This window comes from Chelmon rostratus, chromosome 13 (genome assembly GCF_017976325.1).
Source record: "Chelmon rostratus isolate fCheRos1 chromosome 13, fCheRos1.pri, whole genome shotgun sequence".
In the NCBI taxonomy this organism is placed as follows: Eukaryota; Metazoa; Chordata; class Actinopteri; order Chaetodontiformes; family Chaetodontidae; genus Chelmon; species Chelmon rostratus.
The window spans coordinates 10378053-10391819 of NC_055670.1; the positions used below are offsets into that span (position 1 = coordinate 10378053).

At 41.8% G+C, this 13767-nt stretch overlaps 2 protein-coding genes across 4 annotated transcripts; both read right to left on the reverse strand.

Annotated features, from left to right (window-relative positions):
• Positions 1-598: 598 nt before the first annotated feature.
• Positions 599-3923, reverse strand: tnfsf13b (TNF superfamily member 13b). Of its 3 annotated transcripts, XM_041950735.1 has the most exons (7): positions 3495-3923; positions 3292-3398; positions 3083-3197; positions 2410-2466; positions 2046-2167; positions 1578-1728; positions 599-1324 (listed from the first exon to the last, which is right to left on the reverse strand). In XM_041950735.1, the coding sequence occupies exons 1-7, from the start codon at positions 3520-3522 to the stop codon at positions 1212-1214; spliced, it is 693 nt and encodes a 230-aa protein (XP_041806669.1). In that variant the 5' UTR covers positions 3523-3923; the 3' UTR covers positions 599-1211. The 3 variants fall into 3 exon arrangements, with proteins under 3 accessions (XP_041806669.1, XP_041806668.1, XP_041806666.1); XM_041950734.1 differs by having other exon boundaries at positions 2046-2146; positions 3292-3923; XM_041950732.1 differs by having other exon boundaries at positions 3292-3923.
• Positions 3924-4221: 298 nt separating this feature from the next.
• abhd13 (abhydrolase domain containing 13) lies at positions 4222-9828 on the reverse strand. Its single transcript, XM_041950763.1, has 2 exons — positions 9665-9828; positions 4222-8112 (listed from the first exon to the last, which is right to left on the reverse strand). Exon 2 carries the CDS (start codon positions 8076-8078, stop codon positions 7023-7025), a length of 1056 nt encoding a protein of 351 aa, XP_041806697.1. The 5' UTR covers positions 8079-8112; positions 9665-9828; the 3' UTR covers positions 4222-7022.
• Positions 9829-13767: the final 3939 nt, after the last annotated feature.

The window sequence follows — 13767 nt, forward strand, 5'->3', positions numbered from 1 at the left end:
GGACAAGTACAAAAGCCAGCCTTTTCTGTGTGTAGGCAACACATAGACCTCGGCTTTACTGACTACCTGCCCAGTTATAAACAAACCTCTTTATCCTAAAATTACATTTTGCAGCAGTGTGTGTGTTCCCTGATGGCAGTCTCTTTCTAATTGGCCTTTATGTAAAGTGTATTGTATACTTGGGGTCTTATGCTTGACAACAGTGTCACGGTATTCATATTTTTCCACTGAATTAATGCCCAGCTCTACTGTATAACACACATGTTCGTTCAGGAATGTGTATAAAAGTCCAAAAAGGCCAAAATGTGCCCCAGGTGCGACTGCCCCTCTGCCTCTAGCTTAGCATAATACAAAGGCAAGAATCATCCATTGAGGATATTTTTGTTTCTTCCAGGGTCCTCAGGCATTACAAATTCATTGAGCAGCAGTACCTTTGAATGTGCAGACATCATCTGCTTATAGAGTTAACTAAAAATAGGTACCTTTTTCATGATTTCCACCATTCCTGCTCAGCCGTTGCTTGATGTTCCTCTGTGCTGCCTGGCAGGATCCTCTCTCCTCCTTGTGGCCGACAAAGGAACAACACCCAGAGTCCAGATGATGTCATCTCTAAGAACTGTCACTTTATTGGATCTGAATTTTCAATCAGTTTGACATATATAGGTCATCTTAAATCAAATTATGGCATTCAGATGATAAATCAGACCACTCGTGGAGATGTTCAAATATCTAAAACAATGAAGCGTATGAGAAGAGCTGTTTCAGTGGCACAGCAACGCTGCTGCTGCTGCTGCTGCTGCTACAGGAGGAAAGACTATTGATTAAAACAGTAGAAGAATGATTTCACACAAGCAACACATATCTCACAACTCAGACCTTATCGTGTGTTTGTGTGTTTGTGATTATTTGGATATGAAAAAAATTCATTCAGACAGTGGTTAAACTATTTCGTCTTGATGTATGGTTGCAATCTGTAGCTATAAGATGCATGTATACTTAAGAACAAAGACTATGGCATCAGCTCATAGTGCTCTTCATGTCCCCGCAGGCTGAACAAGCAACACAGTCAGTCTTTCAGTCGGGGCAGCAGTGGCTGCTTCCTGTATTCTTCTCAGAACACCCAAAGTCAGGCGAGGTCACAAGAACTGTGCCTCGCTGCACAGTTCGTTCCACATAAGCGTCCCTGGGGGTCCAGAGTGAGGTGATGCACTTTAAGCCAGTTTGACAGCGCCCAGGAAGGTGGAGTCTCCGTCCAGGGACACGTTGGCTGTGGAGCGAGGGATCAGTAGCTCCAAGTGGTCCCCGACCTCCAGCTTCACAATACCTGAGGGAAATGCACACTTCAGACCTTCACACCTTGAGCTGGCATTTTTCCTTCTTTCCTGCCACTGACAGCTATCATCCACACCCAAATACTGGCACACATGCAGCAACTACACACACACATAGCCACACACACATACACACCCACGCGCTTTAGAGGTTGACAAAAGAGGAAAACACTTTGGTTGACCTTCCATAACAGCTGCTGTAAAAAGGATGCTCATAACTGTACACAAACAAAAACACCGGCTCACCTCCTGTGTAGCAGGTGTTGTAAGGGTAGACAGGGTTCATATTCTGGATGCAGCGGAACAGGGTCACATATGGAGACTCGTCTCCCACCACGTTCCTCTTCATCCGGATCACCACGTGACCCATTGCAAAGGTGGTGTCCATGTAGTAGACCTGAGCACACCAGAAACACTGGGTTAAAACCACGAGGTATGGCACGAGCACAGGTTTTAACATGCATAGACAGTCGTGTGGCGGGGGGTGTAGCGTTTGCTACTTTTGTTTATTATGCATGCATCATTTGCATTTCCTCTTCTTTATTTGACCTTTCTTCAAGGTCTGTTAACCAGCTGCATGCTCAGATGGAGCACACCCTTTTCTCTGCTCTGTATGTAGATGTGTTCCCCTCAAATGTAAAATCAGAGGATCAGCAAACAGGCTAGCAGCGCCCCTCTGTGGGGAAACTGTGACATGACTGGAAACACACCAACCTGACTGTACACAAAGTAGTAGCCCTCCTCCATGACTAACATGCTGTCTCCGTCAGCCTCCAGGGCAGAGCCCCTCCTCAGTCCGGTCTGCCAGGGGATACCTGTGTGTGGCCCAGTAAATTCTGATTCGAGGAATAAGAATATATTAGGACAAAGGTCAAAGCAGCTAAAGCTAAACATCCATCCCAACAGTCAATCTTATTCAAATCAGTTACTGCTTGGTAATTCTGTATCTATGAGTATACACATGTTATTGTAAAACACATTCCATTGTAATGGCTATATTTAATATTTAATGTTTTTAAACCTACAAATAAAATTAAAAATCACTACACTCTCATAACCCAGACCAGCCCAGACATACCTTTCCTGAAGGTTTTCCTGCTATTGTTTGCCAACAACTGCAGACACGGCTGAGAAACTGAGGCAAAACAGAAATTTAGACATGTTAGAAATGGTCAGCGGTTTCTCTGCAGTCTGCACATAGTTAATTCCACGGCTGTCTCTTTGTTTCTTTCTGCTCCTTCCCTTTTTCCTTCTGGGTGAAATTCCATCGTCAGCGTCTGCACTTAGCTCAAGTGTACTGTAAATATTACACCCCGGGGATTGTTAAATAGCTCGAGCTGATGGTGTGCACATTCACGCCATTAGTTAACAGTCAGCACTAATAGATGGTAGTGTTAGCCCCCCGTATCAGACTTCTCATTTTTCTTGTGGTTATCACCAAAGCTGATGATGACTCAGTCACACTTGATTATAAGTTTAAAAAAGCTTTGGGGGTGTTTTTAATGTTCAAAAAGAACAGAGGATGAGTAGAGTTTGTAAAGGGCTGGTTTGTGTTTTTGAGCTATATCAATAAACTTGACTTAATGATGGTATAAGGAATCTATTGAAAATCTTCACCATCAGTATTACTCAGCCTTTTTACACAAACAATGGAGTTGTAAAACACCTCCAATCTTACACTGCTGGCGACTGAAGGTGCTCTCGTACATTACCTGAAAGGTCAGGCTCGGGTGCAGCCTAACATGTCTTACCTGTTGTCTCTGTTCCAGAGTTCGATCTTCTCCTCCTTATCAGCGTGACAGCATGTTGAGACTCAGGTTGGTGCAGGGGTTCTTGGCTGCTTCTCCTCATACTGATATCCTCAGCCTGAACACACACAATAAAGCCCTTAGAAAAACAATAAATGGTGGTAAAATGCTTGTCCTATGTTTACGTCCTGAAGGACTAAGTTGTCGCTCACCTGGCCTCCGTGCTTGGCCTCCTGTCCCTCTTCTCTCCTGCGGTACACCTCTGATTTGAGCACCTCCACCTCAGCTCTGAGTGCCACCAGCTGGTACAGGGACAACGCTGAAAGAGAGGAGGTGATAGCAGCTAGCGTCAGCAGGAAAACTGGCCAGGACAGCCTGCCTTCACCTGCCTTTTGTCCAGTCTCTGATTCCACACCTGCCAAAACTGCCATCGCGGGTCCCATGCAATCTCCTGAGAGCTCACAGTGGCAGCATGACTGAACTACTCTGCCGACTTGTGCTAAGGATGGTAGATGTTTGCTTTTGTTGCTGCAGGTTTTCTCCTGAGCTCCCGGCTTTACCTTAATTCCTGTCTATATGCCTCACTGACTTCCTTAACTCTCGCTTTTGTCCTTCGGTAACCGGTTCCACTGTAGTCTGAGGGACTACGCACTGCGAATACAGTACAAAAAAGGGCAACGCAGCTTCCCCTCTATTGTTCCGCTCAGCTAACCGCATTCACTGCTTCCTGCCTGACCGGGGGCCTTGACAAATCTCCCTTTTTTTCTATTCATCTTGCTTCTTCAAAATGATAAAACATATCTTAGCTCCTCCACGTTCTGAAAAAACAACCCGTGCAATGGTTACAGAGTGGAAACAGGAAGAACAGTCTTGGCAGTTACATGATTGACTGTGTGGTAGGGAAATAGGGGGAGAGGTGTCAGACTAAGAAGGAGGAATAGACATTATAATGCCACCACTACATTTGAATTTGACAGTTAGAGGAGCCAACACACACTGAAAGAAGGAAGTGTAAAAATTACAGCAACAAAACATGGCAAAACAAACAAAATGTGATTCCCAGAATATAAAAAGCGAAGTGGTGCCAAGTTGCATAATGATATGCATGCATTTAAAAGAGCATATAACAAAAACAAGACAAGCCGTTTTAAGGTATCAATTTATTGCATGTTACAGTACAGAAAATAGAAAGTGAAAATGTGTGCTTACAAAGAAGTTGTCAACATTGTTGAAATAGAAAAGAAACATCACTCTAAAATGGAAAATCCCTCAAACTTACTGTTTCATACTGAAGATAAAGATGAGTAATTCAGATGTCTGACTGATCAGATATCCATCGATTTTTCTACAAGTCATGGCCGATGTACACGACTAATGTCAACACTGTGCAGGTTCATTACAGAAATTGGCCAAGACTCAACATAATCACATGCCAGCTTGCAAATGCAAATTATACCAACACTTTCAACAGCATTCATTCCACTCTATTCACAATCATGTGTACATATCAAAATATGTTCCGTAGTGCATTTGCACAGTACCTGGCAAGAGATTTTCTTTATAGAAAAAAAAAAGAACATTCAGTTTGATTCCACTTCTTTTCAGCAACAGGATGTTGGACAGTAACAATACATTTGGTTAGGATAAAAGCCAATATGCTTTAAGCCAGCCACCAAAGCAGTAAATCAAGTGAATGATGACAAGCTCCTACATGTTTTCTTGAATGAAGAGACGGCGCGACACTAGCAACAGAAGTGAGTAAAAATAAGCGTACGGAAGTGAATCAGTGTATAGTCACATGGTTGAACTCAGAATGCACAATGTGCTCTACCTACGCATGATGGGTTAAAAAAATCATTAAACTGAATGCATCCAACTCAACTTATGGATTCGATATAATACAAAAATGTCAGAAACTGTTCTGTGCCACTGGTGGCAAAAAGTCACACAAAGAGGGAGAAAAAAAAACATCTATACATTATTTCTTATAAAGCACACTTGTTCATTTAAGACCACAATTTACATTCATAGTAGTCTTTACACCATTTTTCAATGACACAAACAAATTTGGTCTTTCGATGTTTGTTAATTTTTGTTTGTAGCATACTGTTGACACACAGTATCAAATATGGCTAAGGAGATCTGTATTCAAATGGCTTTGATAGCACTGCAGTGCAGCATGCTGCATTTGGAAAGCAAGAGCAGATAACAGGGTCGTCAGGCTCTGCTCCACCCCCTGGAAGACATGCAGGAAAGGTTAATTAGCTCATTAAAAGCCCTCCGAGTGAGTAAAGCCATTTTGCCACATAAGCACGGGGTGAGACGAAAACCTGGAATCCTCCAATTAACAATTATGATGCTGATGACAATAGCTAACAAATAATCGCAACATTTGATTCAAAATGCTCACACTTTTGGTTCTTAAAGGATAGGTTTGGATTTTTTCAAGAGGATCTTAATACAACACTCACACGCCCATATAAATGTATAAGAGTCATTGCTGTAATCATTCCTCCTGCCTGTAAGCTATTAAGAAATATCTTCCAAGTGCACTCAGAGTTTAAGAGAATCCACAGTCCAGACTGTTGTCTTGTTGAACTTGGCAGAGGATTAGTAACACAAAGAGGAAATGTTCAACTCAATACTTGGAAAATACCGACTTCACTTGTCTTACTCATACAGCTGAAACCTTATATTGGCTTCTGCTCAACTTTTCTGCGCACAGGAGGTCTGTGTATTTTGTCCTCTTCTCTTCCAATGCATTTCCATTAGAAACAGATCTTGTCACAGCCAGTACGGACAGGAGGAGTACAGCAATCAATAACTCTTTCACTGCATGTATGAGCATGTGTTATAGTTTTGTACTAAGACCTGAAGAACCCATCTTTTAATAAACCACACATAGAACACATGCTCCGTACCAAACTACAGGAGCCGAGCTGCTCAACGGCGACTTGAGCCCATTTAAGAGTAGAGCCTATCCTGTGTGCTAGTTGTGTTTGAACAGGACACAGTAACAGTCTCCCAATCGCACTGAAACAGAAGTAGCTCGACAGGAAATAAGATCTCAAGAACCTTTTTTTGATACGCAGAAGTAACGTGTCAACCTTATCTTACTGACCACTTCGTCTCAGCCAGCACTTTTTGACCATAATTATTCAGCAACACAAGTTTTTTTTATTTCTTTTTTTTATGCTTGTTGTGCCAGACAAACGTTTTCAAGGGTATACATAAATATTGATCACCACAATGCCATGTCATGCCAAGCTGCTGCGAGTACTCTAAATATTCATGTTTCTCACCAAAAGGGTAAAGAACAAAATCCTTATGCCCATCAAAGTATTGCTCAGAAGGTGTTAGCCTACTTAACTCAACGCTTGGGTAAGTATGAACAAAAAAGTGCAATGGATTAACAAAGATTTATATATATACAGTATAGGTCTACGTATTATCAGTGTTTCAGTTTGAATATCAGAACAAGTGGAACTTTAATTCCAGCAGTAATCCGCTTTCACTGAAATTCTGTAAATCCTCACATGGTCATTAAACTATGAACAATTGTTTCAGTGATTGCAACTAATTTCAGCAGACCCATTACAGCTAATTCTTTTGTGGTTGAGACATGTCTTGCAGTGTGGGCATGTATGCTCTGGCTTCATTCGTAAAGGTCAAATACATGCATTCATAGCTGCAACACAAAAGAATCCATGAGGACATTGTTACCCTCTCTTAAAACCTCGAAAAAGTCAAACCACCTTAACAAATATGTTACATTTACAGAAAGGTAAAAAGAGTGAAATAAAATAAGAACCCAGACAAAAGCATAAAAAAATGTACATTCTTTCCAAAAATCAATTATGTCCTTCCATTCAATATCCACAACAGCCTTCACTTCCTTCAGCCCATTACCTGTAGTCAGTCCCTGACTGTTTTTTTTTTCTTTTCAGATGATGGTGACACTAGCTGAGGGCTGTGCACTCTCCTCATGAGCGTGGCTCTTCAGCAGGTCTTTCATGAACTGCTCCAAGGCAGCGAAGTAGCCCTGACACTGCCACGTGTCGTTGTGTGTGCCCTCTGGAAAGATAGCCAGGCGTTTAGTCCGCGCAGGAGACAGCTCATACAGTTGTTTCATCATGACTGGTGGAATGAGCTGGTCCGACAGACCAGACACAAACAGTGAGGGCATGCGGCATAGCGCCACCTGCCGATAGGACAGGAACTGATTCCTATAGCACCACAAGGGCAGCAGGCGCATGGGCAAGAAGGAAAAGAGTGTTGCTGCCATGTGGGGGATGCTGAGAAAGGTGTTTTCGACAATAATGGCAGCTACGCGGTGGGGATTTACTGAAGCCAGGCGCACAGCCACAGCACCTCCCAGTGAGCGGCCGAATAATACCACCTTTGTCTTGTCGAGGTCAGGACGCGTCATGACATAGTCCAGTGTTGCCTCGGCATCCATGTACAGCCCATCCTCACTGGGCTCACCCTCACTTTTTCCATAGCCACGGTAGTCCACCAGCACCACGTTGGCTTTCAGATTGACCAGCATTAGCAGGGCATTTGGCACCCTGTGACCAATATTACCTGCATTGCCATGGAAATAAAGGATGGTAGGTGGAGCAGAGGAAGCAGGGCTGCTTTGATTGCCTGGGGCAATTCCAGGAGGTGTGTCGCCTCCTGTGTAGCGAAGCAGGATGAGGTTAAGCTTCACACCGTCCTTGGTGCGAATGTACACATTCTCATGTGGGATTCCTGTTGGCATGGGAACATAAAGACGAGAAGAGGAGGGCTGGTCAGGGAAGTAGAGGAGCACATCCTGAAATTTGTAGAGGATGCCCGCCACAGAGGCAAGGATAAGAGCTAGGAGAAAGAATCCTCCATACAGGTGGAAGGTGAGGATGAGGGCCAAAAGAGAGACTCGACAAGCACCCCAGGACCAGGAGGCCAGAGTCAGGGTACAACGCTCCATTGCCCCCCACAGCCTCCAGGGCTTCTCCATGGCTTCACAACAGCTGAGTCACGCGACACACACTCTGTAAACACAAAATAAGAGTACAAGGGAGAGAAGGGGAAATGGCTGAATATAAATGGAGATGACCAAGGAAAGTACTGTATTTAGAAAGTTTCTTGCATTTTGGTGAGTCTATAAAGAAAGTGACGAAGATCTGCCCAGAATTGGTACAGAATGATGCACATTAAGTTCATTATCAATAAGGCAATCTGCTAATGGTTTACTTAATAGTAAAGAGCCCAAAGTGATGGCTTCAAATTGCTTCATTAATCTAACAATCCTAACGTACAATAATGTCCATAAGAGGAAAAACAAACTCAAATCATAGGATCCGCAACAATTAAAAATTTCTGATATTCCTGTGCAAAAGCAGACTGATTATCAAATTACCACCTGTTAATGTTCATCCAATCAGTGGATACACTCAATAAAGTTTGACGATTGCGGCCCTATTTATTTAAAAGAATGCTTATATACAGTCCAGCTAGCCTGCAGCATTTCAGCTCAGTAACAGTAGGTGCTAGTTCTGCAGTTTATGTAAGAGCCACTAGCATTAAATTACAAACAGTATTAGTGCATTATCATTACACACATCACTATAGTGTATAAGGAAAGTTAAATGTTAAAAGTACTTATTTAACTCGAATTACATTTTACAACTACATTTATTAAAGATGTAAGGTTTGGTATCACTACCAAAATGTGCGTACATTTACTTCACTTAATCACTTCCATTCTGAATGTTATATGTCTGATCAGATTCAAGGTTGGCTATTAGGGTGAGAGCAAATTTACTGTCCATACTGTCCACAGCAGGAACTGGACTATGATCTTATCGCAATTACAACCGCAATCAGTCCCAACCATCACTTCTATCAGTCTGTTGCAAGCAGATGTAAGAGATGCGCAATCGAGGTCCAAGACAGCTCCAGTACAACACATTTTTCATCTATAGTGTAGCCTAAACCTGATGGATCAGGTGTGTTCAGCCAATTCAAAGGCTGGTGGGCACCAGCTCTTGATGAACTGAAAACCCCAACTTAACCGAATTAGGCGTGGGCAGTGGTGGGGTTCTCCCGGACAGGGAATGAGCACCACTGAAGGGGGTATGTTACATTAGCGTTAATGTTGCAGGGAGCAAAGTAAGGATGCATTTACAAATATTACAAGACTGAACAGTGTCTTCACCCACCCACAATGAAGAGATGGTGACAGCTGTTGTCAGCCTGGTGAAAAGCACATACGACTAACGTAACGAGTACTTGGAAAGTTAGCGTTAGCCAGCTAACGTCAACCAACGTTTCCGACAGCTATCACTGAGCAATGTAATTCTGGACTGTCAAAACAAGCTGTCAAACCGGGGGCGATACATCAAGATTTGATGTTGCTCACCATAAAACCGAACAACCCCTATTATAATTAACGTTAGCTATTTGCGAGTTAGCTCCGTAACATGCATGCTAACTATCAAGCTATCCTTTGCTCCTATAGCTGCTAGTGCTATCTGCTCTGTAATAGCGTTTTAACTTAGCCACCTATCTCCTCAATGGTTTGCAAGGTAGCCACATACTCACCCTTCTCTCATTTTTAGCGACTCAGCTGCATGAATTTTTTACAAGGCAGTAAGACGCAGACAGCACGGTCACTGTCATTCAGCTATGTACCAGTTAACTAACTGAACAATGAAAGTTAACTGGGGAGAGCGCAAGGTGAGTAACTGTCAGCAGGAACCGGCGAGGCTAGCTGCACAGCTGGTTAGCACAACGAGTGTAGCCTTCTTAAGGTCCGTGTTAGGCTCGGCACCAGAAACAAGGTTCCGCGAGGAAAAAGGTTCTTCTTCTTCCTCTTGTTTGATGTTTAAAGGCAGCAGGCACTCTTAGTGTTGCACTACTGTCATCTTCTGGATTTACTGAATTTCTACAATGTGCGGTTTGTCAGCTTTCCTCAATCTGTGTCCTCTGTCTCTAATCCTGCTCCTGTTAGCCTTAATCTTTTCATTTCTTCCGTCTGTTTTTTTTTTCTTTTTTCTTTTTTCTGTCTCACAACTAACAAGCACATATTCTACAGTTTCTGGTACCTGTTTGTTCTCAAAGACTGGTTGGATGCTTCCTTATAATGTGAAGTATGACTTCAGTCCTTTATTATTGCCATTATTTTGGATAGTAAGTTCAGGAGATCACTGGGTGCACCTGAATGGACAGAGACTCAGCTACTGCAGACTAGCTAGATCTAACTGTAGTTTGATTTGTGCAGCCCATTCTAAAACCATCAAAATGTTGTATAACTCAACACTATACACACTTAAGAAATTAGAAGTTTGTTTTTTGTTGTTTGTATATTTAAACTGTGGCTATGAACTACATCTACTATCTATTATTAGATATGTCCCTTGATCCACTGGTAAAAGCCCCAATATAGTCTGTATATAACAGTCCTTACAACAATGAAACTCACTCACTAAATCTGCACTTCTATTTCTTGTCTTAATCTGCAACTGCAAGTCTACCAACAGAGTTTTAACTAACTAAACAAAACACCTTTTCATATACTTTCATGTACTCCGTAGTCTCTTGCTGCTGTCCAGTGAAACCTTGATTTTTATGTTCTTTCTCCCTTTCTGAGCAGGCCTGTTACACTTTTTTTGGCTGGTTGACTATCGCCATGATTCTCAGATTCATACAATAGTTAGTCAGGAGTTGTTTTCTGCACTGTGGCATTTCCTCTGTCTCAGCTTGTATGGTATACACAGATAAAGTTCTTATTGCTCCTGTCCCTAATGTAAGACCCCGGGCTTGGATCACATCTCATCCACCACGTACAGTTTTTGATGCTGATCCATAAACTACACTCCCATAATCACCCTTGATCTTATTAGAGATACTGTCCATATAGTGTAAATATTTCAAGGATGCAACTCCCCAGTCCAACCCCAAGTGGAATCTGATCACATATTTAACAATTTTCTTTACACTTATCCACAATATTTTTCATTTGTTCTTCTCCATAATAATCTTGAGTCAAAATGAACTCCTAAAAGCTGAAATGTCTCAACTGCTTCTCAGTTATTTCAATACAGTTTCACAGGAAACCTATGGTCCACACCCATTCATTAAACTGTTGCAATGTGCTGAAATACTATAATACTGCCAATGCCTCATGTCAGTCATATGATATTGATAGCATTGAGTCTTGCACAACATAGCAGATGGGTGTTGAAAACAGTGGTCTGATCTACAATTGAGCCATCACCATTGCATGTGCTGTTCAATTTTTGCCCACCAGGTGCTGCTCTTAGAAAGAATATAATCCAGAGAATTCACAGTGTGAAGGTTAATTTTACAGGCAAAATGTAAATGCCACAAATTTAAGTTATAGGGATGTTTTATGAAAAATCAACAATGCTGTTTTATTGTGCACAAACAGACAGGGACTGCAGCTTTTATTCATGCATGACATAAAGCCAAGGCAGGAAGTAGTTTTTTTTCTGTTGTGCTTTTAATGTTGATACAGGACTACACGAATCAACAGTGGTCATTAAGAAGCAAGAATCTTGGGGAAAAAAAGTCTCAAAGACTCTATTTCCTAAATGAAAATCCCTATATAAAGTATACCTGGACAGCCCATGTCAGCCTCTTGCTGTGATCTCAACAGCAGACTATAAAAGACATGTTTTTAAAGTGTTGGTGGACTGATGGAACTGACACATCTAGCCTACAGAAGTGGGTCAAATTGTAGATGTGACAGTTGTAACACTCTGAGCTGCTGACAGGTAGTGTGCTGAGAGAAATGGCCTTGAATGAAATGTCCCTTGATGGAAGAACAGAAAGTGCAGAAAGCATGTCAACCTGCATGCAACCTTCATCTCCAGCCATCTGAGGTCAACAAAACAAACAAAGGTAAGATAACTAAGGTTTTCAGTTGCCTGTTGTGACTGTACGTACTCGCACCGCTGATGACTTCACAAACAATAATATGATGATCTTCTTAAGTACGCAGAAAATAAAGAAATGACATGAAGCAAAGGGCTTGCTAAATATTATTGGATATTATATGTTGATGTTTTTTTCTCTGGTTGCCTATTGGTTTTGCTATATTCAACATCTTGCTCACACTCAGTGTGACCTTGGAGGAGACAGACAGATTATGTGCAGACTGGCACAGCTGTTGGCCGTTCTCTGCCCTTGAAGTTTGTTTGATTCTGTGGTGTTGAAGTCAGCATCAAAATCCTACATGGAGCATGCTTCTGTTCTGTTAAATAAAAACTTCAGAGGCTACCAAAATTGAGCATATGAAAATGCTTGTGTATCAATTCAGCAGGGGTGGGTCTAGGATGTTTCTAAATTAGGGGCCATAAAGGGGCCACATTTTACATACCAGGACCAAGTATATGTCTTTGTGTGGATTATTTTCATGTTTTGGACTAAATATTTTTACTGCAGTGGATTGTCTCGATCTTTGGCAGATCACTGAGAGATGCAATCGGTGAGTTGCCTCAATGTGGCATCAATTTATTGTGCCTCCTGTTGTGATTGTATCTTGAAATGCATCAGTCGATTAATGAGAATCCTCGCTTTCTAACAGAGCATAAATGTGAAGTAGTGTTTTTGTCAACAGACGGAAAGAAAAATAAACAACAAGAATGCTCCTATGGCCCGTCTGCGGGCCATGGGAACGGTTTTGACCTGACTAGTAATGTGTCTTAGTAGCTTGCTGCTACCTTATGTTCCACAATCCTAAATTCTGTGACAGCAGCAAATAAAGGCTCTTTTAACACAAATTAATGTGGGGAATTGTAGCTTACAATGAAGTCTCTAGTGTGGAGGATGAATTCACTTGGAAAACTGCATCTATAGGGATAATGATGCTTTGCACTAAATCATCCAGACTGAGAAATGAGAATGAGCAGTGATTTGTTATTTTTTAACAGGAGGAATGGACCAAAACCCAAAATCAATTTACTAGTAACCCAAAGCCTATAGTAAAAACTACATCTGCAGTCATTTCTCCCTTAAAACAGTTTGTTACAGAGGTGGATTGGTCTGGGGTGTATTTTCTGTATTTTATTTTTAGGAATGTTAGAGGAGGCAGCAGTGTGTCTCTGTGATCCTCTCACTTTTCCGTGACTATGTGTCGCTACTTGTCACTTTGATCGTGAAGGTGACATTACTCTATACTCTAGAGGATATGGGCTACAGTAGAGGATTGAGTATTTATATTGTATAGTTTGGAGAATATTATAGATCCAAGCTGAAGGGCAGGTGTGAGAGAAAAAGGCACAATTACAAATCTGATTCTTCAGCACCACAGACAGTTCCATGGATTTATCAATACACAGCACAGTTACACTACTGATAATTCAGAGCCGTGTTCGTGGTCTTACTTTCTACCATGCACAAACCTCAGTCAGATAAATGATCAATGAATCAGGCAGACTAGACTAACTATTCAACTAAACAACCCCTCTGCCCCTGCATTGAGAATGTGTCCCCCTACGCTTCCCTCAAACCACCTACTGAGGATGAGGGACTGTACTTTTTCAACTTGAACAGATTGACTTGAAATTATGTCCATGTTCAAACTCCATTCATTATTCAGACTGTGTCGTTAAAAAAAAAAAAAAAAAAAAAGCTAATAATACAGAATCCTTGAGCAGTGGCCTTTTCAGTGGCTGCAGCCC